Here is a 27,340-nt window from a genome sequence, read left to right as displayed (position 1 = left end):
GACAGTTGTGAGCCCCTCTCCTTGGCACCTTTCACACCCAGACCTATAGATTGCTGGTACCCAGTTCCTACTCTCTCTGACATCTGCCACCTTAACTTACAATCTGGACATACATTAGAAATTGTATATAGATTTAGGATTGGGGTGGGGGGGAGTTGAGAACAGATTGAAGTACTAGTAAAGTTGAAAGCATTATAGCCAAGAGGTCTAGGTAAAGAATGATTTGAAAACAAGAAGAGAGAATGGAGTCAGAGAAAAAAGCCTGAGCCTGGAGTGAGGGCAGTATCCAGATCAAGTCAGTGATAGGGGACATAGCGAGGGAGGCTGAGAAAGCGAGGGAGGCTGAGAAGGTCTTGCTTTGCTGCTGTCAGTTGGAGGTTCCATTCAACTGCCCCTGACGGGCATTCCGGTCCACTGAGCATGCCCAGTTTGTGGACTGACTTTCACCAAGTAGAACAATCAACAAGATCACCATAAAGGCTTGACCAACACCAGGCCAGTAAAGTGACCACTGAAAACCATTCCCAAATCTGTGATCAATGGACCCAGGTTTAGGGAGAAGAACTCCTTTGGTCTACCAAAATTGTTTGAGTTTCAGTCTCTAATTTCTTCCTTCTCAGATACTCTGGTCTCCACCAAAAGGACACTATTCAGTGAGATGAAGCCATTTTGTTGGTCAGCAGGAGCTCAGAAGCAAGAAAATGTCCTAGTGGTAGAATACAGCATCATCTTTCTCAGCAGCAGCCCATCACTGGAAGCTTCCAGATCATTGTGCCAATCAAGTGGTGGAGGGACTTCCATTTAGAGACCCTTATGTGAACCTTATGTGAGAAACTTGCCAACCTGCTTCTTCGATTTGTTAGCCTTATTATTTCTGATACTTAGGTGCCGTCTCTTGGAGAGCCTGAAACAGCCAAGACATGGCCAAGGACACAGAGGAATCTGCAGGTGAGCATCGTCGGATCCTGAGGAATTAGGTGTTTTGTGTCTGTGTCACGATATGCATATGTGAGGTGAGGAATGGTGTACATCATTGAGGGTGATCTGTACACCTTAAAAGGTTTTATGAAAAGCTATGCTAAAGTAAGATTGTTTCTCTCTACTCTCCCTTTATTCCAAAATAATAAAATCACATGGATTGTAAAGGACCAATGATAGACTAGGAGCCTGAGAGATAATTGTGTCCTACCTTCTTTAAAAATGTATAGTCTACTTGAGGAGAAAGTGGGGCTACAACACAAAGAAAGGCAGTTTCTTATTTAATCTTCAATACTGGCAGAGTCTTTTGGAAATATTCGGCTTTGCCAAAAAAGACTGTTCTAAAGGGTTATGTTGTTTGATTTGGAGGCTTGTGGAAAATCACTACATCGAGAAATATCCCTTCTACCAACTTGCCATGTGGTGTGAAATTGCTCAATTCCCTGGACTCAAATATGTGTTTTCAGTTTTCCAACAAGCTTTATTCAAATAATTCCTGGAAGGTACAAGTCAAAAGTATTTAGATCATTATCAGAAAAGAACAAGGTTGCATGAGCATGATACCAGAAGAGGGACCTGAGAGGGCCAGAAGGGAAGTCAGAGAGAAAGAGTATGTGAATAAATAAGTTGGGGGGCGGGCGGTGGGGGCAATGAGGAAGGAGGTGGAAAATAACAAGCTCTATTACACTCTTGCCCTCCCCTACTCAAGTCAGGTGTAAGGGATTCAGTTCATGGAATCTGAGAGCTGAGCCTTGCTAAAGAGGATATAGGGTGATGCCTACATGACTGGAGAGATAAACAGGGATCTAGCATCTTTTATCTTCCCCTCCACGTTTAATTCAGGTTTTGAAAAATACTAAGCATCTTCTATTTTCAAGTATGTCAATTATAAGAAATATGAATAAGACACAGTTCCTGCCATCAAAGAGGTGGCAGTCAAGAGGAAGAGAAGAGTAGGAGAAAGGGAGGAGGTGAGAGAGGAAAGAAGGAGAGAGAAGGAAAGAAGAGAGAGGAGAGAGAGAGAAGGAGAGAATGAGAAGGAGAGAGAGGTAACCATCGCATAATAATTCACAGGAGGGCATTTCAGCATGTTCTTATTTCTTCTTTTCCTGTCCATTTTAGGGATTTTTGGAGAGATTAACCTCACTCTCGGCATGCTGATCAAGGAAGATAATATTAGCAAGGTAAGGAAAATAGAGAAAAGTCTCTTCCCCATTCACTTTTTCTAATCCAGTTAATGCAACATTTCATCTACATCGTTCTTTGCTTCAACTTCCCCTTTTCTCTCCTGCTTCTTAAGTGGCATTCAGTTTTTCAGAAAATGCAGTTTTAATGGAAGTCATTGTAATGTTTAAACAATGATATTTGGCATTTGAGGATTCAGAGTATCCAACTGTAGAAGCTAGCAAAAGACTGCCCCCTTACATAACCTTACACAGATAGATGTGGAAAAAGGGAGATGTCAGACTTACAACCATGTGGATTAGAGACTCCTCCTGTGGAATTTGAGGGTTAGCAGACATTTGGTCCTGTACAAAACATGTCAAGGACTTTTTGTGGGGACCAAATGTCTTATGAATGTTTTGGACAGGACCAAATGTCCTGTAAGGAATTTGAGGGCTCCTATGAAAATCCCCAAAGATCCCCCCCTACTCATCTGTAATGCTGTTTCACAATTAGAGATTTATTTCTCTGAGATTTGAAGGCTTTTCTGGCTTCAACAACCTTTTGTAAAATAACAACAGTTACTGTTCATTGAACATTTACCTAAGGCTGGAGAGAGCTAGATGCTTTCTAAACAATAGTGCATTGTATTATGTTCACTCCTCACAAATTTATGATGTAGGTATTGTTATTTCCATTTGACAACTAAGAAAAGTGAGGCCCAGAGAAGTTACCTGCCTAAGAACAGCAGGATTACATCCAAACACAAGCCTGTCTGACTCCAAAATAATGCTCCTAATCATTATTCAACATAGCCTCCCTGTGAAGGGCAGTGCCTACACCTTTATCCCTTAATCCAGTGGTTCTCAACCCTGACTCCATATTAGAATCCCTTATGCAAAGCGAGTTATTTCACACATTAAACATAGGCATAGTACCTCAACGTAGCATGCCTGAGGCTCTTGGAGATTTCAGAACACCGGTCTCTCATCTTCCAAAGGCCATGTGGCCACCTAAGAGATTGAGAAGAGCCCTCACACACCAGCATCTGCCAAGCCATATCAGTCCCAGAGGCTGCAGCTCTGTGGAAAAGGATTTACAACTTCTTCTCCACAAAGGCATGAATGAAGTAAGGGCCTATAAATCCCCTTTAGGAACAAGTTTCATAACTTAGCAGCCTCTTTGGGAATCGCATTGTATTCCTTAATGCCATAGTCACTCTCTGGTAGTAAGAGCAACAATTAGGTTGATAGGCATTTCCATTGCCCTGAGTGCCCAACAACAGTGAATTTCAAGAGACTTTAGTATGTTGGGTAGCCCACCCCTACCTTCAGTTAGATTTTGCCATAGAAATGTAGTCAAATTAAAATAGGTTTTAGAATGAACTTTGCTTTACCTATAAGCCTTTGATTCCTAAAGATAAATATTATGTTAAGGAAGTCCCACTTAGGATATATAAAATCCATTGTGTAGTAGAGATATGTTGCTTAGTTTAATGGTGTTATTCATTTGGACTTTATCTGACTCCTTTAGTTTTGCAACTCAAATTTCTGTGTGTAACCTTGTATGTTCACAGGAAGATATTTATGGTCATCTCACTTCCGTTATTCAGAATACTGACATCTTGGATGATGCAATTGTCCAAAGGTTGATTTATTACGCTTCTAAGGACATGAGAGATGACAATGTAAGTTTGATCCTTGATGATGAGTCAGTGTCAGGACCAGCAACAGGTCTTTACCTAACCCAACTGCACCCATGCAGACATCCATAAAGTTTTCTACATCACTGCCAGGACCACAGGTCACTTTTATTAGTTCTTCATGGTAACCTGGATACAGTTACAGCACATATTATTTACCCCAACACAGATGAGGAAACCGAGGTAGAGCTAAGAAAGTCTTTAGGAGTAATATCCCATCCACTTGTAGATGAGGAAGTTGGTGCTTAGAGAGATTGTTTGCAAAGTAATACAGCTATCTATTGACAGAACAAATAACTAGAACCGAAGTTTCTTGGCTCCCATATGAATTCTTATCTCTTCACCTGCCTACTTATCTATATCTACTAGACACTGTATCTGAAAAATTATTTGTAGAAATAATTTGAGTCTTAAAATAATGTTATTTCCTTCCAGAAAGAATTTTTACTTGTTTACTTGCCAAGGGCACAAACAATCTATGATTAATTTCAGGGCTTGAGATTTTTCTGGGCAACTTCTGTGACTCAATGTTGCACTACAGTCTGTGGAGAGCCTATTTAACCTTTCATATCAATGCAGCCCTTTGAGGTCTTAGCCCAAAAGATAAGAGGTGAGATGACCAGGATCTCACTATTGGTTGGCCCTGAATTCTGACTATTGTCCCAAAATGCTACAAAGCAGCCTCAAAAGCAGGGCTTATCTCTCTGGATTTCCAGTCTTGTACAGATCTCAATTCAGTAATTCATTCCACCTTATATTGTGATCTCTTTGATGTTTCTATGAGTATATTTTGAATATCTTGCCCAGCACTTTTTATTTTCCTGAGCAGGAAAGTTGATCAAATTGACCTCGTTCACTATTACCAAAAGCAGAAGTCCCTCCAAATATCTCCAACATCAAGGATAATTAGATCAGGACAATACTAAAACCCAAATCTCTAGCTAGCTTTGGGTTTTTCTAGCCCAAATCCTAGCCCATTTTTTGTTCTCCATTCCCTTCAGTAATTCATATCACTTCAACATAAAATGTAAATCTTATGTTCATGGTACCTGATTAATTAACAAGAAAACATGTATTGCCCCAAGTTTACAAGAATCCTATTAAAACCCGGCTTTGAGGTGCTTTTGAATTACCTCTGCTTTCCCAGCTACTGACACCTACCCTAGAGTCTTACACGCTGGGTTTGTAACAGCCTGTTCTCCCTCTATTGAAAAGGTAAGGAACTTATAAATATTATGTAAACTATCAATATTTCCCCCCTGCTGACTCGTTACGCTCTTCCTAGTTGTTATTGTTATTTTCCTTTTCTTCCTCAGATCCTCAGAGAAATCAGGATGCTAGCTGGAGAGGTATTGGTGTCTCTCGCTGCACATGATTTCAACTCTGTGATGTATGAAGTACAAAATAACTTCAGGATCCTGGAGCTACCAAATGAATTCGTTGTGCTTGCCCTGGCTGAACTGTCAACGAGCTATGGTACAGAGGGAGTAGTGTCCACATTTTCCCTGGGAAACTATCATTCTAATTGTGTAAACCCAAATGGGAGCAAACAGCAGAAAGGAGAGGATGTCTCCCTTCTTTTATACTAAAGAACATTGATAGCGGCATTTGGGCTGTTGTTTATGAGCATAGATGAGCCTGCTGGCCAGTCACGGGTCCACACTGCTCTGAATTTGTCTGGACTCTCTCCCACCCTCATTTTCCCTTTCACCTGGTTTTGTGTTTGCAGAAGCACATTATCCACAAGCCGTATTCTGCAAACCACTCAACTCTTATCATGAAGTAAGGGTTTCCTAGGATGTTTTTTTCTAAACCACTTTATTTAACAGATATTTATTGAGCACCTATCACCTGTGCTAGGCCCTGGGGATACAGGCAAGTTCTGGTGGGAGGGACGAACATAAATAAAATCATCATTCCAGTAAGTAATTGCTACTAAGCAACAGGTACAGATGGCCGTATAGCCAGTACCTTATTTTAAGGGACTCTAACTACAGATTGATTCTCTGACTAGAGCCTGGCATTACAGTGGGGGAGGGATAGAGAACAACTTCCCGCTGCACCTCATCTGCCTCCCCTACGAAGCCTTGAAATGCTTATTGATTCCTCACTGCAGTGTCCCAGAGCATTCCCTTCATGATGATGACCTTGCTCACCATGCAAACCATGCTCAGGCTGGCCGAGGAGGAAGGGATGAAGGGAGCTTTCTGTATCGGTGGGTATCCCTGTGGTTTCCTCTTTGTTAAGACCAGACTATGAATGGAGCAAATGTCTTGTTTTTCCTTTTATTTCATTCTTGTCCTTTCTAGTAATAGTAGCTACCATTTACTGAGTGCCTACCACATGGAAGGCCTTCTTCAGGAGTTATCTCTGTCAATCCTCACAGCAGTTCTGCAAAGTACTATTCGCCCATTTTACAGATGAGAAACTGAGGGTCATGGGGGTTAAGCGATTTTCTCAGAGTGGTGACAGTCAGTGAGATGGAGAGGTGGCATCCAGGCCTACATGACTACCCAGTCCATATCCTTCCCACTGTCTTACACCAGGTCGATTTATACTAGCCTCCTTCTTCAGTTGGATCACGCTTTTAAACAGTGATTATGAGAGCTTATGAGCTCTTAGCCATAGGCTAAATTTTGGCATCCCTTTGTAATGCAATATTGTGAAAGTGATAAGTAAACAATCTAATCAAAATACAAGCAATTATACAATCAAGGAAAATGGGTAAACAAGCTATGGTCGCAAATCCCTCTACCCCAAAACTGAAATATATCTACAGTAATCAACAATCTACAGAGAAAAGCATGCCCTTGAGTTCCTGGAAAAAGCATTTTCAGCACAGTGAGAGACTTCTTGGATGAGTCTGAAGACCAGGCCTCTTTTTTCTGATCAGTCACTGAGCCATCAGATGATTCTGCCCTTCTCTCAACCTCAATTTCACCTCTAACAACAACAAATGAAGTGATTGCTAAGACCCTTTCCACCTCTGACATCCCCAGCACTACTATTTTATAATGTTTTAAAGCCTATACTGTTAGGAATATCTTCTTTACCTACCAACCAAGTCTTTTCTATTCTATTTTACCCATTTCCTCTTGTCTGTCCTCAATAAAGGGAATATTTGTATCTGATAAATATTGAGAATTTACTATGTGCCTGGGCACTGCCTCGGGTATTTTAAGATTATTATTTCATTTAACCCTCATAGCGACCCCATTAGGTGGCTAACATTTTCTGTTCATTTTACAGATGAGAAATTGAGGCTTAGAAAGTTTAAACAGCTTGCCTGCAATCACACAGCTGGTACGTGGCAGAGACACGTACAGTCTGACTCAAGGACTCAAACTGCCATACTAGATTAGCCCACTTTTCAATATTTTTTACTTTCCCTACTTACTATCACAGCTAATATTGTGTCCCAGCAAAAAAACGCTGGTGCCACTAAGTGCATTTCTACCTCCAATATTAATAACCAAGAAGGTAAAAGAAAAGAAAATCAGAAATCATCGTGGCAATGAATAAGGGAATTCTCATCTGTGTGTTATAAATTTATCTAAGTGCGCTTTAGTCTTAAGCAACTTTGCCTGACTGCCAGTAAAGAAAAGGTATAAAATTTAATAGCCGTCCATCTAGCTATGCATTCAATCAATCAGCAAATAAACAGACATTGTGCTTGTTGTTTCAGATACCATCAACAAACCCGGCACCATCCCTTCTCATTATAGGGCAGTGCAAGACACACACACACACACACACACACACACACGCAAAATGGATTTGACAAAATGTGACATGAGATTATCAGAGAGAGTTTGGAGGGGATAGGAATAAACCAAAACTGACCAGCTCTAAAGCTAAGATACTTGGGATCTTTTCCATAGAGTTATTTGTAGATGAGGTATCCTTGAGAGAGTAAACTACAGTTTTTTTACTATCTAATGAAAGGGATTGCATGAGGGGCTGAAGGAAAAAGTATTATTTAACGCATTTGATGCAAATATATATGTGATATATATGATATTTTTGCAGGCCCAAGATTTTTTAATTTTATTAAAGTAAAACATACATGGAGAAAAACATAAAAATCAGAAATATACAGGTTGATGAATTGTCACAAAGTAGCTCATCCATTTGACCACAACTCAGGAAAAAATTTGGACATTACTAATTCCCAAGAAGCCCCCATCTTTTCTCCCAGTCATCACCTCTCCATCCTCTCCAAGGGTAACCACAATCCTGAATTCTAACACCGTAGATTAGCTTTGCCTATTCGTGAGACTCATACATGTTTTGTGTACCTGTAGTCCATTTTCATTTCTGTATACTATTACATGTCTATACTACAATTTTTCCATTCTACCTGTTGGCAAATATTTGGATCATTTTTTTTTGTTTGAGGCTATTACAAAAATAATTGAATAGGAACATTCTTGTACAAGTTTTTTAGTGCCCATATGTATGCATATCTAGTGCACATAAGTATACCTTGGAGTGGAATTTCTGGGTCATAGATAAAGCATATTTAAATTTGGTTGATAATGCCAGTTTTCTAAAGTGTTTGTAATCATTCACACTCTCACCAGCAGAATGTAAAAATATCAGCTGCCCCTTAGTCCTGCCAACACTTGACATTGACTATCTGAAATTTTAGCAATTCCAGATGGTATGTTGTAGTATTTCATTATGGTTTTAATTTACATTTCACTAAACTGGCTTGAACACTTTTTATATATTTACTTGATGCAGTCAAAAGATTTTATGGAAACTATTACACATTTGCTAATCATCAGTACACTCTTCTCAAATTATATTATGGTCCTACCTACCTTGATATTTTTCTCAGTCTGTGGTTGTTTTTAAAATGCAGCCCTTGAGAAGTTCAGCAGAGCCATTTACAAGTATGTCAACCACTGGAGAGACTTCCCCTACCCCAGATTGGATGCCAATCGCCTCTCTGACAAAATCTTCATGCTGTTCCGGTATATCATGGACAAGTGGGCCGCCACGACCTCGCCCACACAAGTGAGTGGGGTTCAGCATGCCTCCAGCTAGCTCTCCTGGCATGCTGGTTGAACTTCCTCTTCTATTTTTGACATGATAATTCATCTTAGCTCTCTTGGAAAGCTGTGGGTTGTATCTTATCAGGTTTATAAAATCTTTTGTTTTTCCTGTTTCAAATCACTATTTACTCATTATTTCAACTAATATTTATTGAGTCCCCATGACATGCCAGACATCATTCCCATACTGTGGATACAGCAGAGATTAAACAGACCCAAATCCCCACTCTCATGCCAAAGTGTGCAGAGAACAATAAATAACTAAAATGAGCAAAATATATGGAATTCTGGCTATATCATAACCCATATTTGGGCTGTCACTGATTAGGAAAGACACCAGTCCACAGAAATTTCCTGTGTCTGTGAATATCACAATGAATTAAAATGATATCTAAAGAAGGAGTGTGCCTGCTTCAAAATACTGTAATGACTTATAAAGAATAGATTACAAAGTGCATTCACATATATAATCCCATCCTTATCTTGCTTAATTGCTATAATTTTTTAAAGTAGGCTAACTTACATTCTATTTCAATCTCTTTATTGCTATATTATAAAAGATTTAACACTTAGCTACCTTCTCTAGTTCAGTTTCTTTTCTATATTTTGAGCTTTAAAAGCATTTATTTTTTAACATGCTGGGATAGTTAAATCATTAGCAAACACGAAATTTTTAAAATATTCTGTAGAAGTCTTTTCTTCAAGCCACTTGAAAAACAAAATTCAATGCAAATTTGCTGACTACTTTCCTAGCCTCCCACAGGAAGAGTTAGGCAAGTAACAAGAAGGTGCACAAAGTAATAAGGGAGCACAGGGAGAGAAGCATTTGATCCCTGGTGAGCACTGGAAAGGCCATGACACTGGAACTGAGCTTGCAACCCATGAAGTCATCACTACAGGAGACATGCAGTCCCTAAAGAGGGGATAAAACCCACTGAAGCATACGTTAGAGATGGGATAACGTGATACTTGAGTGAGTCCAGTGGGAGAAGGGGAAGTGGGGAGAGGAAAGGGGATATAAAGAGGCAGAAATAAAAGAAACCCAGAAGGTGGTCTTGGCCACATAATAAAGAATGCTACACAGGACTTTTTTTTAAGAAATAAGAAACCTTGGGGAACTTCCCTGGTGGTCCAGTGATTAAGACTTCACTTTCCAATGCATGGGGTGCGAGTTTGATTCCTGGTCAGGGAGCTAAGATCCCACATGCCTCGTGACCAAAAAACCAAAACATAAAACAGAAGTAATATTTAACAAATTCCATAAAGACTTTAAAAATGGTCCACATCAAAAAAATCTTTAAAAAACCAAAAGAAAAGAAACCTCGGAAGGGCTTAAGCAAGAAGAATGAGATCTTAGAAACTAAGAAAGGAGTGATTTTCAAGAAGCAGAGACAGATCTACAGACGACATTGCTGTGGTGCTCAAGAAAGAAAAATCTTGAAACGTGTCTACTGCATGGAAATGTGGTAGAAGAACCTTCCAGCTGACACACAGTGTTGAGTGAAATAAATGGTTATTGTTATTAGCCACTAAGTTTTGACGTGGTTTGCTGTATAGCAAAATTTAGCTAATAGGAAAAAAAGCATTTATTAGGTAGAAAAAGCAGAATATAGAACTATAGATTAAAGAATGGTGTCAATTTTTAAGGAATTAAAATACATAGAGGGGCTTCCCTGGTGGTGCAGTGGTTGAGAATCTGCCTGCCAATGCAGGGCACACGGGTTCGAGCCCTGGTCTGGGAAGATCCCACATGCCGTGGAGCAGCTAGGCCCATGAGCCACAACTACTGAGCCTGCGCATCTGGAGCTTGTACTCTGCAACAAGAGAGGCCGCGACAGTGAGAGGCCCGCGCACCGCGATGAAGAGTGGCCCCCGCTCAACGCAACTAGAGAAAGCCCTCGCACAGAAACGAAGCCCCAACACAGCCAAAAATAAATAAATAAATAGCGTTCCCTTTAAAAAAAATAAAATAAAATAGAGAAAAAGATAGGAAAGAATAGGTCAAATAAAGAAATAACTTATTAAAAATACACCAGACAGTACTTATCTATGAGTACTGTGGGTACTGTGTTTTCTGCTTCCTCCTAATTTTTGTGATTTCTACATTTTTTAAAATAAATTTATTTATTTATTTATTTTATTTATTTTCGGTTGCGTTGGGTCTTCATTGCCGCGCATGGGCTTTCTCTAGTTGCGACGAGTGGGGGCTTCTCTTGTTGTGGAGCACAGGCTCTAGGCACGTGGGCTTCAGTAGTTGAGGCACGTGGGCTCAGCAGTTGTGGCTCACAGGCTCAGTAGTTGTGGTGCACAGGCTTAGTTGCTCCGCGGCATGTGGGATCTTCCTGGTCCAGGGATCGAACCCTGCATTGGCAGGCAGATTCTTAACCACTGTGCTACCAGGGAAGCCCATGATTTCTACATTTTTATCATCAATATATTGCATTTATATTTTGTACTGGTTCATTTTTCGTACCAGATGACAGTGGATTCAGAAATAAAGGGGAGGTGGGGAGTGGAGGTAAAAAAGGTAGACCACTCCTTCCAAAAGCTTTGCTCTGCAAGAAAGGAAAGAGAAACAGAATTGGATGAGGATAACAGTGGGGCTAAAATGATATGGAATCAAAGAATTTTTTTAATATAAGGGAAATTTTAAATTTGTTAATATAGTAAAAGAAAGTGACCATTAGAGAGAGGTTAAAGAAATAGAAGAGCAGGGCAAATATTGAAATGAGCATCAATATAGATATAGATGTAGATACAAATATAACTCTCCTTCATACAATGATCTTAACCTAAACATTTTTTGAAGAAACCTTGCTCGGTTGAAAGCAGTGAGGAAAGGTTTTTGGGGGGTATCTAAAGCTTCTGGTATACTGAGAAATGTACAGAAAGCATAATGAAGTGTGAGAAACAGTATTTGTTTGCTGACTCTGCAGATTTTGGCCATCATTAAGGCTCACGGCCCCACAGTGAGCTTGCTGCTCTGTCGGGAAGACCTCTGTGAATACGCCCTGGGCCAGGTCCCTTGGCTCCTGAAGCAGTATAAAGACAAAGAGATTGATTTCCACGTCACTCAGGTGAGAGCCACACCCTAAAGAAACCGATTCTGATAGTTGACCAGCAATCATCCTGGAGGATGTTAATTTCCAAGAGGGGTCAAGGAACTCAAACCCGTGTTTGGGCAGCTGAACTTAAATATCTCTTGGGAAATATGAGGTAGAGAAGCAGTCGGTGGCATAGCTGGATGGTGGAAACTCCAGAAAGGAATTTCTGTTCAAGCTGCTGGGGAACTAGACAAGGTAGAGGAGCAGAATCACTAAAGACAACTGGTAACCACAGAAAGCTAATGGGTTTGTTCTCATCACAAAACGTAATGAGTAATGATTTGCTTTCCACATCCTGTGCCGCTGCTCCGTAGGCAGCCTCCAACTAACCTTCCAGAGCTTTTATTCCAGAGCCTAAGACAGATATTGACCGCGGCAGTCCTTTATGACGTTAGCCTTCCAAAGGCCTTGAAGAAGACCATCTTTATCAATTTACTCCGCCAGGTAAGACCATGTTGTCAGATCTGATTGTTTCATTTTCAACAGCTTTCTCTTTTTAACATCTACCACCTGATTTTTTTCTTCTCATTCAGGTGTGCAGAGTTCTAGATCCTCCAGTAAAGGAAAATGAAATTGAAGCTTCAGATTGTTTCCTCATTCTAGGTAGGACCCAGCATCCAGAGGGTTTTTAATTAAAATGTCTCCAGGTGATGATGACGACAAGGATGAAGTGCGTGCAAGCTGTCACATTTGTTACTTTCACACATACACACAAAATGTTTCTTCAACTCACAGTATTCTGTGCATTTCCCTATCCTCCCTGCTCCCAAGAAAAGTGCAGCTGGTAGGGTGATCAATCATCCGGATCTGCCTGGGACTAAAGGACTTCCAGGAAAATAGAACTTTCAGTTCTAAAACCAGAAAAGTCTCAGACATATTTTGGATGTTAACTCCTTACTGGATATAAGGTTGGCAAATATTTTTCCCCATTCCATATGTTGTCATTTCATTTTGTTGGTGGTTTCCTTGTCTGAGAAGAAGCCTTTTGGTTTGATGTAGTCCCACTTGTTTATTTTTGCTTTTGTTGCCTCTGCTTTGGGTATCAAATTCAAAAAAAAGCATTGCCAAGACCAATGTCAAAGAGCTTCTCCCTATGTTTTGTTCTAGGAGTTTTACAGTTTCAGGTCTTATGTTCAAGTCTTAAATCCATTTTGATTTAATTTGCATGTTTGGTGTAAGGTAAGAATTCGATTTCAGTCTTTGGCATGCAGCTGTCCAGTTTTCCCAACACCATTTATTGAAGAGACTATTCTTTCCCCATTGTTTATTCTTGGCTCCTTTGTTGAAAATTAATTGACTATATATGCATGGGTTTATTTCCAGGCAAACTTGTGAGAGTTGGCAACCCTAAGGCTAGGAAATGCTTTTTTCTTGGCATTTGAGATTATTTGAAACTCTATCAAACCAGAGTCATCTTTTTTCTTCCTTGTCATTTCTTAGTATCTATCCCTTGTCTCTCTCTCCCTCCTTCACTCTCTCTCTTTTGTTCTTGCTTTCATGTCACAATCCCACCCATCACCTGGTTAGAATACCGGACACAGGTAGTCGAGGAAGCACCAAGTTCCCAGGGTCAGGATACAAAACTATACTCTAATATAGTCCCTCAGGGCAAGAGACAAGAGCAATCCTAGACCTCCCACACCTGCACCCTCCCAAAATATGTCATTTCCTCTACTTCATTGCATACCTTTCTAGTATGGTCTAGTTCTCTCCTAACTGACCACCTCTGTTTCTGTAGTTTCCACTTCTCTATGCCCCAACCTAATTAAGTTCTTCACTTTATCTCTAACATTTCCAACCCAAACCTCTCTACTCCATCCAGGTCTTTCTTCGCTCTTCCCTGCTTCCTTCTTACCCTTGCAAGTCTCCAGCAGCACAGCTGGTGAAGCATCACTTTGATCTCTGCCTCCATGTTCACACGGCTTCCCTCTGTGTCTCTGTCTGTATCTTCTATCCATTTATTATAAAGACACCAGTCATATTGATTTAAGACAACCTCATCTTAACTTGATTTCATCTACAAAGAACCTAATTTCCAAATAAGGTTACATTCACAGGTATGAATAGAAGTGGGTCTAGCTCTCTTAGTGACCAAACTGTTTAATTAATTCTGTGATGCTAAAGAAGTATGGACATAATAAAATCTGGTTACCAACCAAAGAGTGACTTTGACAATCCTCATGGAATGATCCTCTTTCCATTCACAAGTATTTTACCTAAGGTGAAAATGAGTTCTTATGACTCCAGTATTTCTTAAACCCACAGCCCATTCCAGCCCTGCAGACCTGATAGAATTTTTTGATGAACAAATGAGAAGTAATAATGAAGCCACTCGAATGGGAATCTTGACTTTGTTAAGATCGGCTATCAGTGCTGAAGGTAAGCAGTAAAGATGACAGCAGAGTGGTTTATTTTGTACCAAAAAGCAAACTGAAACTTGTGCACTGTCTCTGATTCTATCCCATGTCTTTGGGAAGTTTATAGAGCATCATATTCAGGTGAAGCTTGGTTTTCTTAGTTATCTACAATCTACTACTTTTAAACAGGCATTTCTAGTTACCTCTCTTCTTTCATGATATTTATGGATGCACCCACTAAATGAGTAGAATATTTGAGAATTGAATCTAGAATTTAAAAGAGCTAGTAAACTGGTTAAGTAGCCTGATAAACAGGGAGTGGGTGGGAAGAATGTACAATATTCTAAAAATTAGTACATTTAGAAAAGAGGAGAATTTAATAAATTTTCATATTTCATTAATTCCAAAAAGCACATATTTTCACAGTATCAGAATGCATCTTATAATTGATAGCATCTTTAATTATCATCAGCCGCTAGAGTTTTTCACCCGGCACAATATAAGATAATGATGCCTCATAAAATTATATCTTGGCTTCAATAAAATATGACAATTCATTTTTGCACAGCATTGTAATAGTTTTTTAACACCTTTATTAGAGTATAATTGCTTTACAATGGTGTGTTAGTTTCTGCTTTATAACAAAGTGAATCATTATAATAGTTTTATAAAATTCAGTTTACCCTGGGATTTACTGAAGACTTGGCAGAAGAAACATGAAGTAGTCTATGAAATTTAAAGCTGATCCATTAGGCATGATGTATTGAATCCACTTAAGAATCTAAATTTTAAACAAGGTGAAACAAAATGTAATAGAGAACAAAAAAAGCAATCAACGTGTAAAGAGCTGGAAAAGGAGAAGGTAGGAGGGAACTGAATAACATAAAATATTAAGGACCAGAGACTTTGCAACTATGTACCATAACTCTAATGGGTTTTCATCAATTCTAGAACATACTGTAGTCCTTCTGAAGCGGGTCTGTCAATTTCTCCCTCTATCTTTCAGAGCCCAGTTGAGGGATCACATCACTTCAATTGAAAAAACAGTCAAAGTCGTCATGGGCGACCTCAGTATTAAAGTAAGAGAATTAATGGGGACTTTTATTTGGATAATGATAGTTTTAGGAGTAAATGAAATGGTTTTGACTGGCTAAGAATCTGCTTATGAGACTGCTTTATAAAGAATTCAATGATCAATTCTACTTTTAAAAGAACTCCATCTTTCCCCAAAAGATAAACTCTATCGAAGTAAAGTTCTAAAGAACATTCAGTTCAAGGGCTTCTCAGTTGGAAAAAAAAGATTTTTGCCCAGAGCATCACTCTGCCATGCTCTTCAAAAAGTTTTAAATTTAATTAGTTGAAAAATTAATTGTTAATTATAAAGATAATACTTCTTCCTCCAAAAAATAATAACGCCTGAACCCTGTTCTGAGCAGAGACATCCTGTTTTCCAATCAGGGAGCACCTAGAGCAAATCTTGCACACAATAGATTTGTCATTATTTCCTGATTATTTGATTAAAGTATTCCACGTTGGAAAAGACATAGAACTTAAATGGGAACAATTTTTAAAATTAGCAGTTGTAGTATTATTTGTATGAAAACCATATTTTGTTTGGATCAAAGCCCTACACAGAGGCCAATGAAGAGGAAAAAATTCCCCTAAGAGGCTTTGGTCACCAATAACTATGTTTAAAATAACCAAAGCTATGCAATAAGTAACAATGGAGTGATTATATATAAAAACCTGACCCAGTAACTGACCAAGCCAATCAAAGAATTGCTAGGATTTAGGGTAGAATAAAAGAGCACAGAAACTTTAAGGAAGGCCAGCTAATCGGACAAAAATAAAGAGAAAATATACCTCTTTCTCCTTAATTAGGGAGATTACTGAGTCCCTGTATGCTAATTGTTAATTGCCACCTTGTGGCCCTTCCTCCTTGTGCAAAATTATTTTCTTCCCACCCTCCATTAAAAGACCCGTTCACTAAGGAATTAGATCTGAGATTTCTAACCCCCAGGGAAGCAATCCAATAAATTAATTGAAGCCAAATTAATAAAAGCTTGTGACACAGGTTCATAACTCGTTATTGAAATCCATAGAGCCAGACATATTTCAGAATTCACAACTTTCCAGATTTCAGAAAAACATTACTGTGACAGTAGCCCACAATCAAACCTATTAATATTTTTTCAAGAAAATGTATGCATATCACACTACATAAAAGAGGTAAAGACTACAAATAGCTTTAAAACAGTTCAGTTTGGGTTTTGCTACCAATGAGTTGGCACCAAATTTAAGAAACAAAATCCCAGTTTTCAGAGTCATTTAGAGTTTGAATTTGTGGATAAGGAATTGTGGAACTTTATTTCAGTGTGGTATCTTTCACTGAGGATTTTTAAAGCGAGGCCATGTTTTAGCCCAAAGTTACTAATGTTTCATAATATATAGTAATAGAGAATATGTCTTGGGAACTAGGAAGAAAGATTTTGGTTAAAGAGAGCTTTGCCAGTGTCACTTAAATCATAACCTGTAGATTACTTCCTGCTCCATATATTACAGTAAGATCATTCAATTTATACTCTTTTTTGGAAAGATTCCACTGAATGATCCATGAAGGTTACAGAATAGGAGAATCTAAATTTCCATTCAGAGTAAAATGTTGTGAATGCATTTTCCTTACTCTAGGTGAGGAATTCCGCCCTCCTCCTCATCCAAACCATGTGTGAAAAATGCTACATTGAAGCCCAGGAAGGCTGGCCACTGATTGACTACATCTTCTCCCAGTTTGCAACGTCCAACAAGAATCTGGTATGAAGAGGGCGCCATTTTGATTGCTGCCCTGTAGCAAGTTCAGTTGACTCAACTGGATTTTAAAAAAATATCTGTGGTCCAAGTTAGAAACTGACTTAGAGGTTATATTTCAACCTTATCACTTTCATTAATAAATTTTTCAGCTTCTAGTGTTCTCGGTTTTCTTTCAGTGATATCCTTCTTAACTTATAATAAACCCAAGTTAGGTTAAATCAGTTTTTCCTAAAAAGGAGGCAACCTGGCCTCAAAAGCTTGGGGGTGGTTTGGAGAGAGGCAGAGAAAGTGAATTGTTTCTAGAACACAAGAAACATCCATACTTGTTACACCGGTTCCTTTGGATGAAGAGCCTGAAAAACATGTGCTTAAGATCTCAGTAGTCTTAGCAAATTCATTGCAACTGAAATTACAGTCCCCTCCACTAGGAAGCAGTGTCCTTGGAAATTTTTGCCCCAGAGAAAAAGGGGAAAGGCCTGAGGGAGAAAAGGAGTAATTGCAGTCCAAGGATCCTCACAATGTTTGCTTTTCTGCTTCAGCCAGGGGTGTTTTTTTCTAACCCATTCCTCCAAAGAGCACTTTAAAACAGGATTAGACACTGGAGACCAAGATTGCTGGATTCCACAAGCCCTTTAAGTTGAGTGACTGCATCCTCCACCCCAGAGGCTAAGAACACCTCCAAGTAAGGTCAGCAGGGATTATGAACAAGTCACCTATTTCATCTTTCTTAAAGGAGAAACCAATAAAATCTAACTCCCAGGAGACCGAAAAGGGAGAGAAATGTATCCAAGAAACAAGCCTGGAGGTCTTAAAAACCCTGGACCCTCTGATCATTGGAATGCCTCAGGTAAGGGGTCTTTTGTCACCACTCATAGGTAATTTGATCACCTTTCTAAAGCTCCATCCATTTCGGAGTAAAGATACGAGTTGGTACTCCATGGGTCATCAGCTTTTTGATGCTCTGACTAGAGGAAGTATGTTGGGATGCTCAGTGCCAGCACATAATAGTTCCTCAAAAACAGGTGTAAAATTAGCTAAATAATCTTTTATACCTGGATGGTAAATGGCAGTTTATAAGCATCTTAAAATATTATTTTTCTTCTTCCCCTGACATACTTAGACACGTATTGTAAGTGGTGATTCTAATGCAGTGAAAGCTAAACTTTCCCCATTTATCTGGGAAGGTGTTAAAAGCACACGTTCTCAGACCTCACTTGAGGCCTAATATAACCTGAACCTCAAGGGGAGGAGCCTTAGAATCTGCATTTTGCTTAAGCAAAACAACCTGGAAAAGGATTTAATGGCCAGAAATACATGGCACAGCCAGGAGACAATCAAAAGTCCAGTTTAAGGGGATCAGAGGCTTTATCTGGGATGGTTTTTTAAGGTGTGGGTTTTGGATTACTGGGGCTATTTATTTAAAATGCAGATTTTCAGGCCACATGCCAGACCTAAATGAATCAGCATATCTGGGCATGGGGCACATAAATCTGCATGCAAATAAATTCCAACATTTCTGATGCATATTAAAGTTTGGGAAATTCTGATCTAGTAGTAAATGATGAAAGAGTAGTCTAAGGCCTGACTTTAAAGGCTCTGAAATGCCAAATTCCTTCCTTGTCCTTGATAAGCCAATGAAAATTTTAAGCAAAGGCTAAACATTTTAAATGATAACTGTAGGAAATCAGTGTATTGACACTGATTTAAGAGTAGACACTGATTTAAGAGTAGACTAAGCACAAAGAGTCTATATATGAGATGAGATGAGATTCATAGGGGCTGGAACTGGGTCATAATAGTAGGAAGGTCAATATGGAAGGGTGTGAGAAATCTTACGGTTTAAAAAAGGCTAGGCTTGGGACTTCCCTGGTGGCACAGTGGTTGAGAATCCGCCTGCCAATGCAGGGGACACGGGTTCGAGCCCTGGTCCGGGAAGATCCCACATGCCTCAGAGCAATTAAGCCCGTGCGCCACGACTACTGAGCCTGCGCTCTAGAGCCCATGCTCCGCAACAAGAGAAGCCATTGCAATGAGAAGCCCACGCACCGCAACGAAGACCTAACACAGCCAAAAAATAAATAAATAAGTAATAAAATAAAAAAATAAAATTGTTTTTTTTAAAAAAAGAAAAGGATTAGGCTTAGGCTTGGTGATTAAATACAGATGCCAAGACAAAGGGAGGAGTCCAAGTTGACACCTAAGTTTCCATTAGGACGTGAACCATAGTTTTTCAGGGGACGTGAAACATACAGACTACAGAAATCAGGTGTTGCAGATTTCCAGAGCAAGAAGATCAGCACCTGGGGAATTCCCTGGCGATCCAGTGGTTAGGACTCGGCGCTTTCACTGCAGGGGCCCTGTGTTCAATCCCTGGTCGAGGAACTAAGATCCTGCAAGCCATGTGGTGTGGCCAAAAATTAATTAATTAATTAATTAAAGAAGAAGAAGAAGAAGACGAAGAAGATCAGCACCTGGAGCACAGACAGCAACAGCAGCCCAATCGCCATCCCTTCCCCATCCTTCTCACTTTGGACAGTTCGGCTCCAGTCTTGGAGTTTGGAGAAATATTTGGGGCATTTTTGGTTGTCATATTGACAAGGGGTTTAACGGCACTTGGTGAGTGGAGCCCCGCCCTTCCTGCAGTGACCCACAATGACGACTTGTCCTGTCCCAAATTCCAGCAGCAACCTCACGGAGAAACACTGACCAACACTCACTGCAAGTAGCACCTGAAAGTGAATGTGCTGTGCAGAGACTGTGTTTCACGATTTCATTTTGATTTGGCCTGAAGAGCAAAATAATAACACGTGAGAGAAAGTTTTCTAGATTAGAGGGAAACACACAGAGAGGACCAAAGAGGAATAATGAAAAAGAATAAGCAATCCTTGCATCTTGCCTTATGTTTTCCACAGGTGCTTTGGCCAAGAATCCTGACTTTTGTGGTACCTGCAGAATATACGGGAACGCTGAAATACCTGTTTAATATCATCAGAATTCTGTTTATGGCAGAGGAGAGGAAGAAGAATAATGCCAAGGAGTCAACAGCACTTGTCCTCTCTACAGGAGCTGGTTTGTACATTCAAAAACAAAGCAAAACATTTCTCTTATGAGAGACTAGTTTCCAGAAAGGCTACAGGGCTTTGCTTGTAAACCCAAGCCCCATCTGATTTTTTCTAGGCCCCATAGCAGTAATGAAAATTGCTTTCTCTTTCTAGTGAAACTTCCTTCACCACAACAGCTACTGGCCAGACTTCTGGTGAGTGAGTTATGAAAAACCAATGTGGTATGAATTTAAACCAATATAGACAATTCAGCTCCAAATAAATGATAATAAAAATTACATAGCTATTCCAAAACAAAAGAAACACTAAAATGGCATAATAAATGTTCTGCTATACACTGATGAAGATTTATTATTCGCAAGATTATCTTCTCACTCTGAAATGTTTGTTAAACTTCATTTATGATTTTTTAAATAAACATAGACTGAATCTGATCCATAAGAACCATTCAAACAAATTCCACATCTGTTGTTTAGATTTCTCTCTCTCTTTTTGGCCACGTATGTGCTTGAGCACTATTTCCACATGCCCTTATTTAATTAATAGATATATCTAAGTGTTGGTATGTTTCATTTATTTTTGGTTGATGGTTTCCATATATTTTTACACCTTTATCCTCAGAAGAAAATTGGGCAGGTGGATTGTCTAAGTATTAGCTTTGCTCTAGAATAAGTAAGAATAGACTGTGATGGTTTGTTAAAAGATTATCTAATGAAGGATTCAAGAGAATCCAGAACAGTGATAAAAAGGAAAAGGTAGGCGAGCCTTTTAAATACCCCTGAGTTGATTAGCAATTTTTCTTCCTTCCTCCAGGTAATATCTATGCTCGCCAGCTTAGGGAAATTACGTGGGGTCGGTGCAATAGGACTTTTGAAGATATTGCCTGAGATAATTCACCCAAATTTGGTAGAGCTATGGAAAACACGCATACCTGAGCTCCTGCAGCCTCTGGAAGGTACAAGAGAGTGGGATCAGGTCTTTATCCAAGGAGGCAAGAACACAAGGAAATGAGGCACCACTTCTATATCTTAAGCCATTAATGTTCATATTAGGCAATAAAAACAATGAACTTGACATGCAAGGTAGACAGCTCTATTTTGTCCTGGACTCATGTTCTATTTCTCTATCAAGTACTTATATTGATATTATAAGAGGACCAGGTGTGTTACCTATTTAGCAGGAACCTTTACTTTTGCTCTGGTCTTTTTTTTTTTTTTTTTTGTATTTAGAGAAGCTCTCTTTTGGTATTGTTCTAAAAAGTTATTATTCATCCATGCTAGAATATTAAGATATGGTAATTCAGTAGTTACTGTTGAAATTGGCAAAAAGCCTGGATTTTTATCATGGATTGAAGATCCTCTGTCCAGCTGACTAGCAATTTAGAATTGCCAACATAGTAAATTTAATCTGAAATAACCATCCTGCATAGGGAGAAACTTGAAATGGAACAGTAGCAGCCAGTGCTGACCTGGATACTGGGGTGGGTATTTTTTGGCACTTATTGCATCAATTTCTATTTCTAGGAAAGAACACTAATATCGTGCTGTGGGAGACCATGCTGCTTCAGGTAAAGATGGCTCCTAGACTAATTGTTGATGATGGGGTGATGAAATCACCTAAAGTTACCCATCTTAACTAAAAAGAATTAGATTCCAAAGGACAGGAAACAACATTTCCTTTTCTTGAGAAAATCACTAGACTGTTAGACATGATCACGTAAGAATTTTATGCTCTTTAAATCACCACAATTTGGACAACAATCTTTAGTCTTCAGTTTGATTCAGAATTTAAGACAGTTTTGAAGATATCACTTACTAATATTTTTCTTACTAATATTTTTCTCCATCTTTCTTAAATCTTCTCTAATTTTCAGTTTTTTTCCTCTCCTTGCAATTGTATTCTTTCACCATTCATAAAAAGAAACAGAGATTAACATAATTTCCACTTCTTTGCTCCTAAATACAACTCCATTTCCTCCTCTATCCGCTTCTCACTATCTTCTGATGTCTAAACACCAAAAGGCCATGTTGTACCCCTTCTCCAGAAAAGAATCTTTCTCTCATCCATAACTTTTTGGACCTTGACAACCAAACAGTGCCACAGACAATGTCAAATCCCCAAAACAGTAAATTGCAGACAGGAGTTGGACATTGGCTTTACAGAGAGCATTTTGATTTCAGGAGCCCACAGGAGATCAAGGAACCCATGGGCAGGGAGCTTTTAATCCAGCAGAGTTTTGGTTCATAAGCCACCTATATAGGAATTAACTATGGTTTCTTTCTTTCTTTTTTTTTTATTGAAGTATAGTTGATTTACAATGTTATGTTAATTACTGCTGCACAGCAAAGTGATTCAGTTATACATATATATACACTCTTTTTTTTAACGTTCTTTTCTGTTACGGTTTATCATAGGATATTGACTATAGTTCCCTGTGCTGTACAGTAGGGCCTTGTTGTTTATCCATTCTGTATATAAAAGCTTCCATCTGCCCACCCCGACCTCCCACTCCATCCCTCCCCCAAGCCCCACCCACTTGGCAACAGCCAGTCTGTCCTCTCTGTCCGTGATTCTGTTTCTGTTTCATAGATAGGTTCACTTGTGTCCTATTTTAGATTCCATACATAAGTGATATCATATGATATTTGTCTTTCTCTTTCTGACTTACTTCACTTAGTATGATCATCTCTAGTTGCATCCATGTTGCTGCAAATGGCATTATTTTGTTCCTTTTTATGGCTGAGTAATATTCCATTGTATATATGTACCACATCTTCTTTATCCATTTCTCTGTTGATGGACATTTAGGGTTGATTTGTATTTCTCTAATAATTAGCAGTGTTGAGCATCTTTTCATGTGAACTATGGCTTCTTTAAAATATCAGATTTCAGTGACCTCTCCACAGCACCCCACCCCCAACACCCCCCTTCCAGAATCAGAATCTCTAAGTGGGGTACCTGCGAGCTCACAGGTCTCAATGATACCCACAGTGAATCTTATCCCATATGAGGTTTGAAAGCAATGGCTCTATGCTTCCTGGTCCTTAACTCTGGGATCCACCTCTCCTCCTATATTCAGGCTTCTTTTATCTTCCCCTCCCTCTCTCAAAATTTTTATCTTATTTTCCCCTGCTACCTTTTTTTTTTTTTCTTTTCTTTTTTCTTTTTTTTTATTTTTAGCTGCATTGGGTCTTTGTTGCTGGGCATGGGCTTTCTCTAGTTGTGGCGAGCAGGGGCTAGTCTTTGTTGCGGTGCACGGGCTTCTCATTGCAGTGGCTTCTCTTGTTGTGGAGCATTGGCTTTAGGCTCACGGGTTTCAGTAATTGTGGCACATGGCCTCAGTAGTTGTGGCCCACAGGCTCTAGAGCACAGGCTCAGTAGTTGTGGCGCACGGGCTTAGTTGCTCCGTGGCATGTGGGATCTTCCCTGACCAGGGCTTGAACCCATGTCCCCTGCATTGGCAGGCGGATTCTTAACCACTGAGCCACCAGGGAAGCCCCCCTGCTACCATTTTAAAATAACTGTTCTTACTAGGAAGGAAGGTTCTTTCTCGAGAAGCCTTGAGAACAGTTCTTTTCCTTCCTCCAATCTTGAGTATACTTCTTGGCTTCTTTTTCCAAACTGTCTGCATTTGCTTTCTTCCCTTATACTGCCAAGGTTGTACAATTTTTTCTCTTCAAAGGATCCACTGAACGAGTTCTTATTAAGAAAATGAATACAAATCTTTTCATTGGTTTTGACATTGTGTTCTTTCTAAGCTTAAGGTAGAGAAAACACAGGAGAAATTGTAGATTTTAGAAATTGCAAATGGATTTTGTCCTCCAAAAAGACAAAAACACCTTTTTATGTATTGTTCAATGAAGAGGGACATGGGTTCAGACAACTGATTGTGGCCCTGACTCAAAATAATTGATGAAATTAGGAATATTTCATTACTCGAGTTGAAGTTGGCAACTTGTGCTTGTATATCTAATTGGTTCTTCAAGGCATTTAATTCACTATTCCAAAAATGTCCCTTTTTCTTAGTATGGTGTAAAGCAAACTAACTTTGACAAATGGAGTTTTTCCCAAATCTACCCAAACCTTGAAAGATGTTAAGTTCAATTTTAAGTTTCAGATTGGATGAGTGTCTATTTTAAGTTTTTCGGCAATTTTTATTTAAAAGGAAAAAGGAAGGCACTTACACGGAGTTACTTGCCCTTCCTGCGCATCAAATTCTTAATGGGAATTCGGAACAGGTTGTTATGGGAAAAGGAATAATCCCATGTAATATATACGTTATACTTTTAGAATACATTGTAACAAAAAAGCACCAAGAAAGCACATTAAACCATCACATTAGTATCTGACTTTCACCTCCTACAACAGTTGCTCAAAGAGTCGTTATGGAAGATCAATGACGTAGCCTGGACCATTCAACTGAGTCGGGATTTCAACCAGCAAATGGACAGTTATGGCAACACCTCTGTTGAGAAGGTTGGTTTTTCAGCTCAGAGACCTTAGCTTCTACTTTATGACCAAAAGGAGGGAGAAATGGTTAGAAAAATGCTCCCTTCTCTTCACCTTACATTTGACCAAAAGTTACAGGGCCACATCTATCTGCAAGGAAAACGGCCGAGTATAGTGTCTTCAAGGTAAATACATGCCTAACTAAAATTTGGGGGTTCTATTCTAGAGAAGGAAGAAAAATGGATACTGGAAGGCAAATAGCAGCCCCTACCATAGCACTAGTTTAATGCAGCTTATGCCTTGGTTTCCATTGGGCCAGTCTTGTGAGGCTGGCTACGAGAAATAATCTACTACAATTTTTTAAAAACTTGAAAAAAAAGAAAGCTCAAAGGCCACTTCTTTCATTCCTCTCTCTCCACATGACCTCTACCAAACCCTCCACATTGTAACCATCCATTCCAAATGGGGTTTGAATCCAGCTTCTGCTACTTACTGCTTATGTAGCTTTAGGTAAATTTTTTAACCTCTCTGGAGCCTCAGTATACTCATCAACAAAATGGAAATTTTATCTACCTCTGAGGATTGTAGTGTTACGAGGATTCAATGAGATAAAGTATATAAAGTCCCAAGTGAAGTGCCTGGCACGTGGCGTGTGTTCAATAAAAAGTAGATGGTGGTTATCATTGTGGTTATATTATTCCTAAATTCTTTTTTTCCTGAAAAAACATTTCCTAAGTCATTAAGTGTTCCTAGTATTAAGTGTCTCTTCCCACAAATTCTTTATTAGCAACCTCCAACTCTTCTATGTAATTTTCAAAACTCCCCTCACTGATTGACTCTCTAATTTGGTACAGAATACTGATTCTCCAAATTGGTCTATCCAACCTGCAGACACACCCATCAGGAAGATTTGGTGAGCAATGACTCATCTTCTTATACACGAACTAGCCTTGTGCATCTCATGTAGTACCATTCATCCAACAGCTTCCAAACCCACAAGATTAGTCCAAGATGATGGTTGTATGAGTAGGCAGAGCAATTCAAGCAATGAGCTGCTTAGATAGCTCTCAACCTTTACACTTAACACCAGAAAAGTAAGTGTACCAACTAGCTTTAGAAGCATAACAAACTACCCCTGGTGGCTAAAATATCAGGCACCTAGTAAGCTTACAATTTTGCAAGTTGACAGTTTGAGTCGGGCTCAACTGGGCAGTCTTCTGATCTCAACTAGCTTCACCGCAGTGTACTGGGGATTGGCTGGTCTGGGATGATCTTAACTAGGACAGCTTTTTTCTGCCCCTTGCAGTCCCTCATCCTCCAGCAGGCTAGCCCAGGCTTGCTCTCATGGTGGAGGTGATGAAGTATGCAATGTCTCCTGAGGTCTAAGCTCAGAAGGGGCATGCTATTGCTTCTACCAATTCCATTGACAAAAGCAAGTCACAAGACCAGCCCAGATGCAAGGAATGGAGAAATAGACTCATCTTGATAAGAGCTGCAAACTCCCATAGCAGGGAGGCATGGATAGATGTGGGATAGAAAGGTTATGGCTATTTTTGCAATCAATGACATTTTTTTCCCCAATTCTGGGTTTCTGATTTCTGGGATTCCTAGCCAAGTCCCCAAGTAAGAATGCGCTATACATTGAATCTGACCAAATTCAGCAGAGAAACAACAGATCAGCAGTACTGGGGGCCACTGAGGCTAGCTAGCCCTTCACATGTAAGTCATATTTCCCCCTGATCAAATCAATTTTTTCTCAGCACAAGACTTTTCCAGACTTTTTCTTGTCCTTCTCCCAAGATGGAGTTAAATAGACTCTAGCAGCTTTGACCCTAATTAATATTTACTCCAGTGCTGTAAACAGTTTTCCTCATTATGATTCCATGATCATGGGGGTCTTTTGCCTGGACAACCAAGAGTGAAGTGGCTGCTACCTTGTCAGATTCTTACTCTGATTTTACTCTTACTCTGGTAGTTCTTCCACCTGTTTTATCACCTTAGGTCCCCTTCTCATCCCAAGTCAGACTAATGCGTACAATTTCTCCTGAATGTACTAATTTAACTTCATTTGTTACTACTAGATTTTCCTTTCCTCCTGTGCCATACATGCTTTCTGATCAATAATGACCACTCCATAGCTACAATCCTTGGAACTCTGCAGGGTCCTTAGAGTGGACTTCCAACTTGCCACTTTACTCTCCTGTGTGTAACAAGATGGACAGTCTAAATAAAGAGATGCCAATCTGGTATTATATAGCTGTATATACACACATGTTCATATACCTATTTACATCCAGGCGTGTGCTATACTGTTCAAACACAAGCCACTGAGGGGCTGCCCCACACCTCAAGGCATAGCTCTACATCATACGTGGCCTCTAACAGAAGATAACAGGAAGACACGACTTACCTACTTGCCTTTTCTCCATCCCGACACTGCAGAAGTAACCAGGGTAAGGCTGGCATAATGAATCCAACATTCTCACCACCTGTAAGGGAAGTGGAAGCCACAGAATGATTCCCCACATGCTCCGCCTCCAGTGTTCCTCCATGGGGTGCTTTCCCTCCCCAGTTTAGAGTTCCTTACTAAAGACACAATGCGTATGTAAAAGTTCTTATGTGAGTTTTCTTCTTCACTCCTAATACCATTCTGGCA

General features: G+C 39.5%; 1 protein-coding gene across 1 annotated transcript in view; it reads left to right on the top strand.

Annotated features, from left to right (window-relative positions):
* Window positions 1-920: 920 nt before the first annotated feature.
* Window positions 921-27,340, top strand: part of MROH2B (maestro heat like repeat family member 2B) — a 59,416-nt gene continuing 32,996 nt past the window's right edge. The window contains exons 1-18 of the mRNA XM_059919069.1: window positions 921-948; window positions 2,101-2,162; window positions 3,719-3,829; window positions 5,161-5,320; window positions 5,961-6,059; window positions 8,712-8,866; window positions 11,841-11,981; window positions 12,360-12,452; window positions 12,542-12,611; window positions 14,274-14,394; window positions 15,372-15,444; window positions 17,054-17,176; window positions 17,907-18,020; window positions 20,086-20,242; window positions 20,389-20,429; window positions 21,049-21,190; window positions 21,759-21,802; window positions 24,604-24,711. Of these exons, the coding sequence (XP_059775052.1) occupies window positions 921-948; window positions 2,101-2,162; window positions 3,719-3,829; window positions 5,161-5,320; window positions 5,961-6,059; window positions 8,712-8,866; window positions 11,841-11,981; window positions 12,360-12,452; window positions 12,542-12,611; window positions 14,274-14,394; window positions 15,372-15,444; window positions 17,054-17,176; window positions 17,907-18,020; window positions 20,086-20,242; window positions 20,389-20,429; window positions 21,049-21,190; window positions 21,759-21,802; window positions 24,604-24,711 (1,842 nt within the window). The remainder of the gene's footprint in view (window positions 949-2,100; window positions 2,163-3,718; window positions 3,830-5,160; window positions 5,321-5,960; window positions 6,060-8,711; window positions 8,867-11,840; window positions 11,982-12,359; window positions 12,453-12,541; window positions 12,612-14,273; window positions 14,395-15,371; window positions 15,445-17,053; window positions 17,177-17,906; window positions 18,021-20,085; window positions 20,243-20,388; window positions 20,430-21,048; window positions 21,191-21,758; window positions 21,803-24,603; window positions 24,712-27,340) is intronic.

The sequence above is a fragment of the Balaenoptera ricei genome, chromosome 3 (genome assembly GCF_028023285.1).
Source record: "Balaenoptera ricei isolate mBalRic1 chromosome 3, mBalRic1.hap2, whole genome shotgun sequence".
Lineage (NCBI taxonomy): Eukaryota > Metazoa > Chordata > Mammalia > Artiodactyla > Balaenopteridae > Balaenoptera > Balaenoptera ricei.
This window is presented reverse-complemented; position numbering and strand designations above follow the sequence as displayed.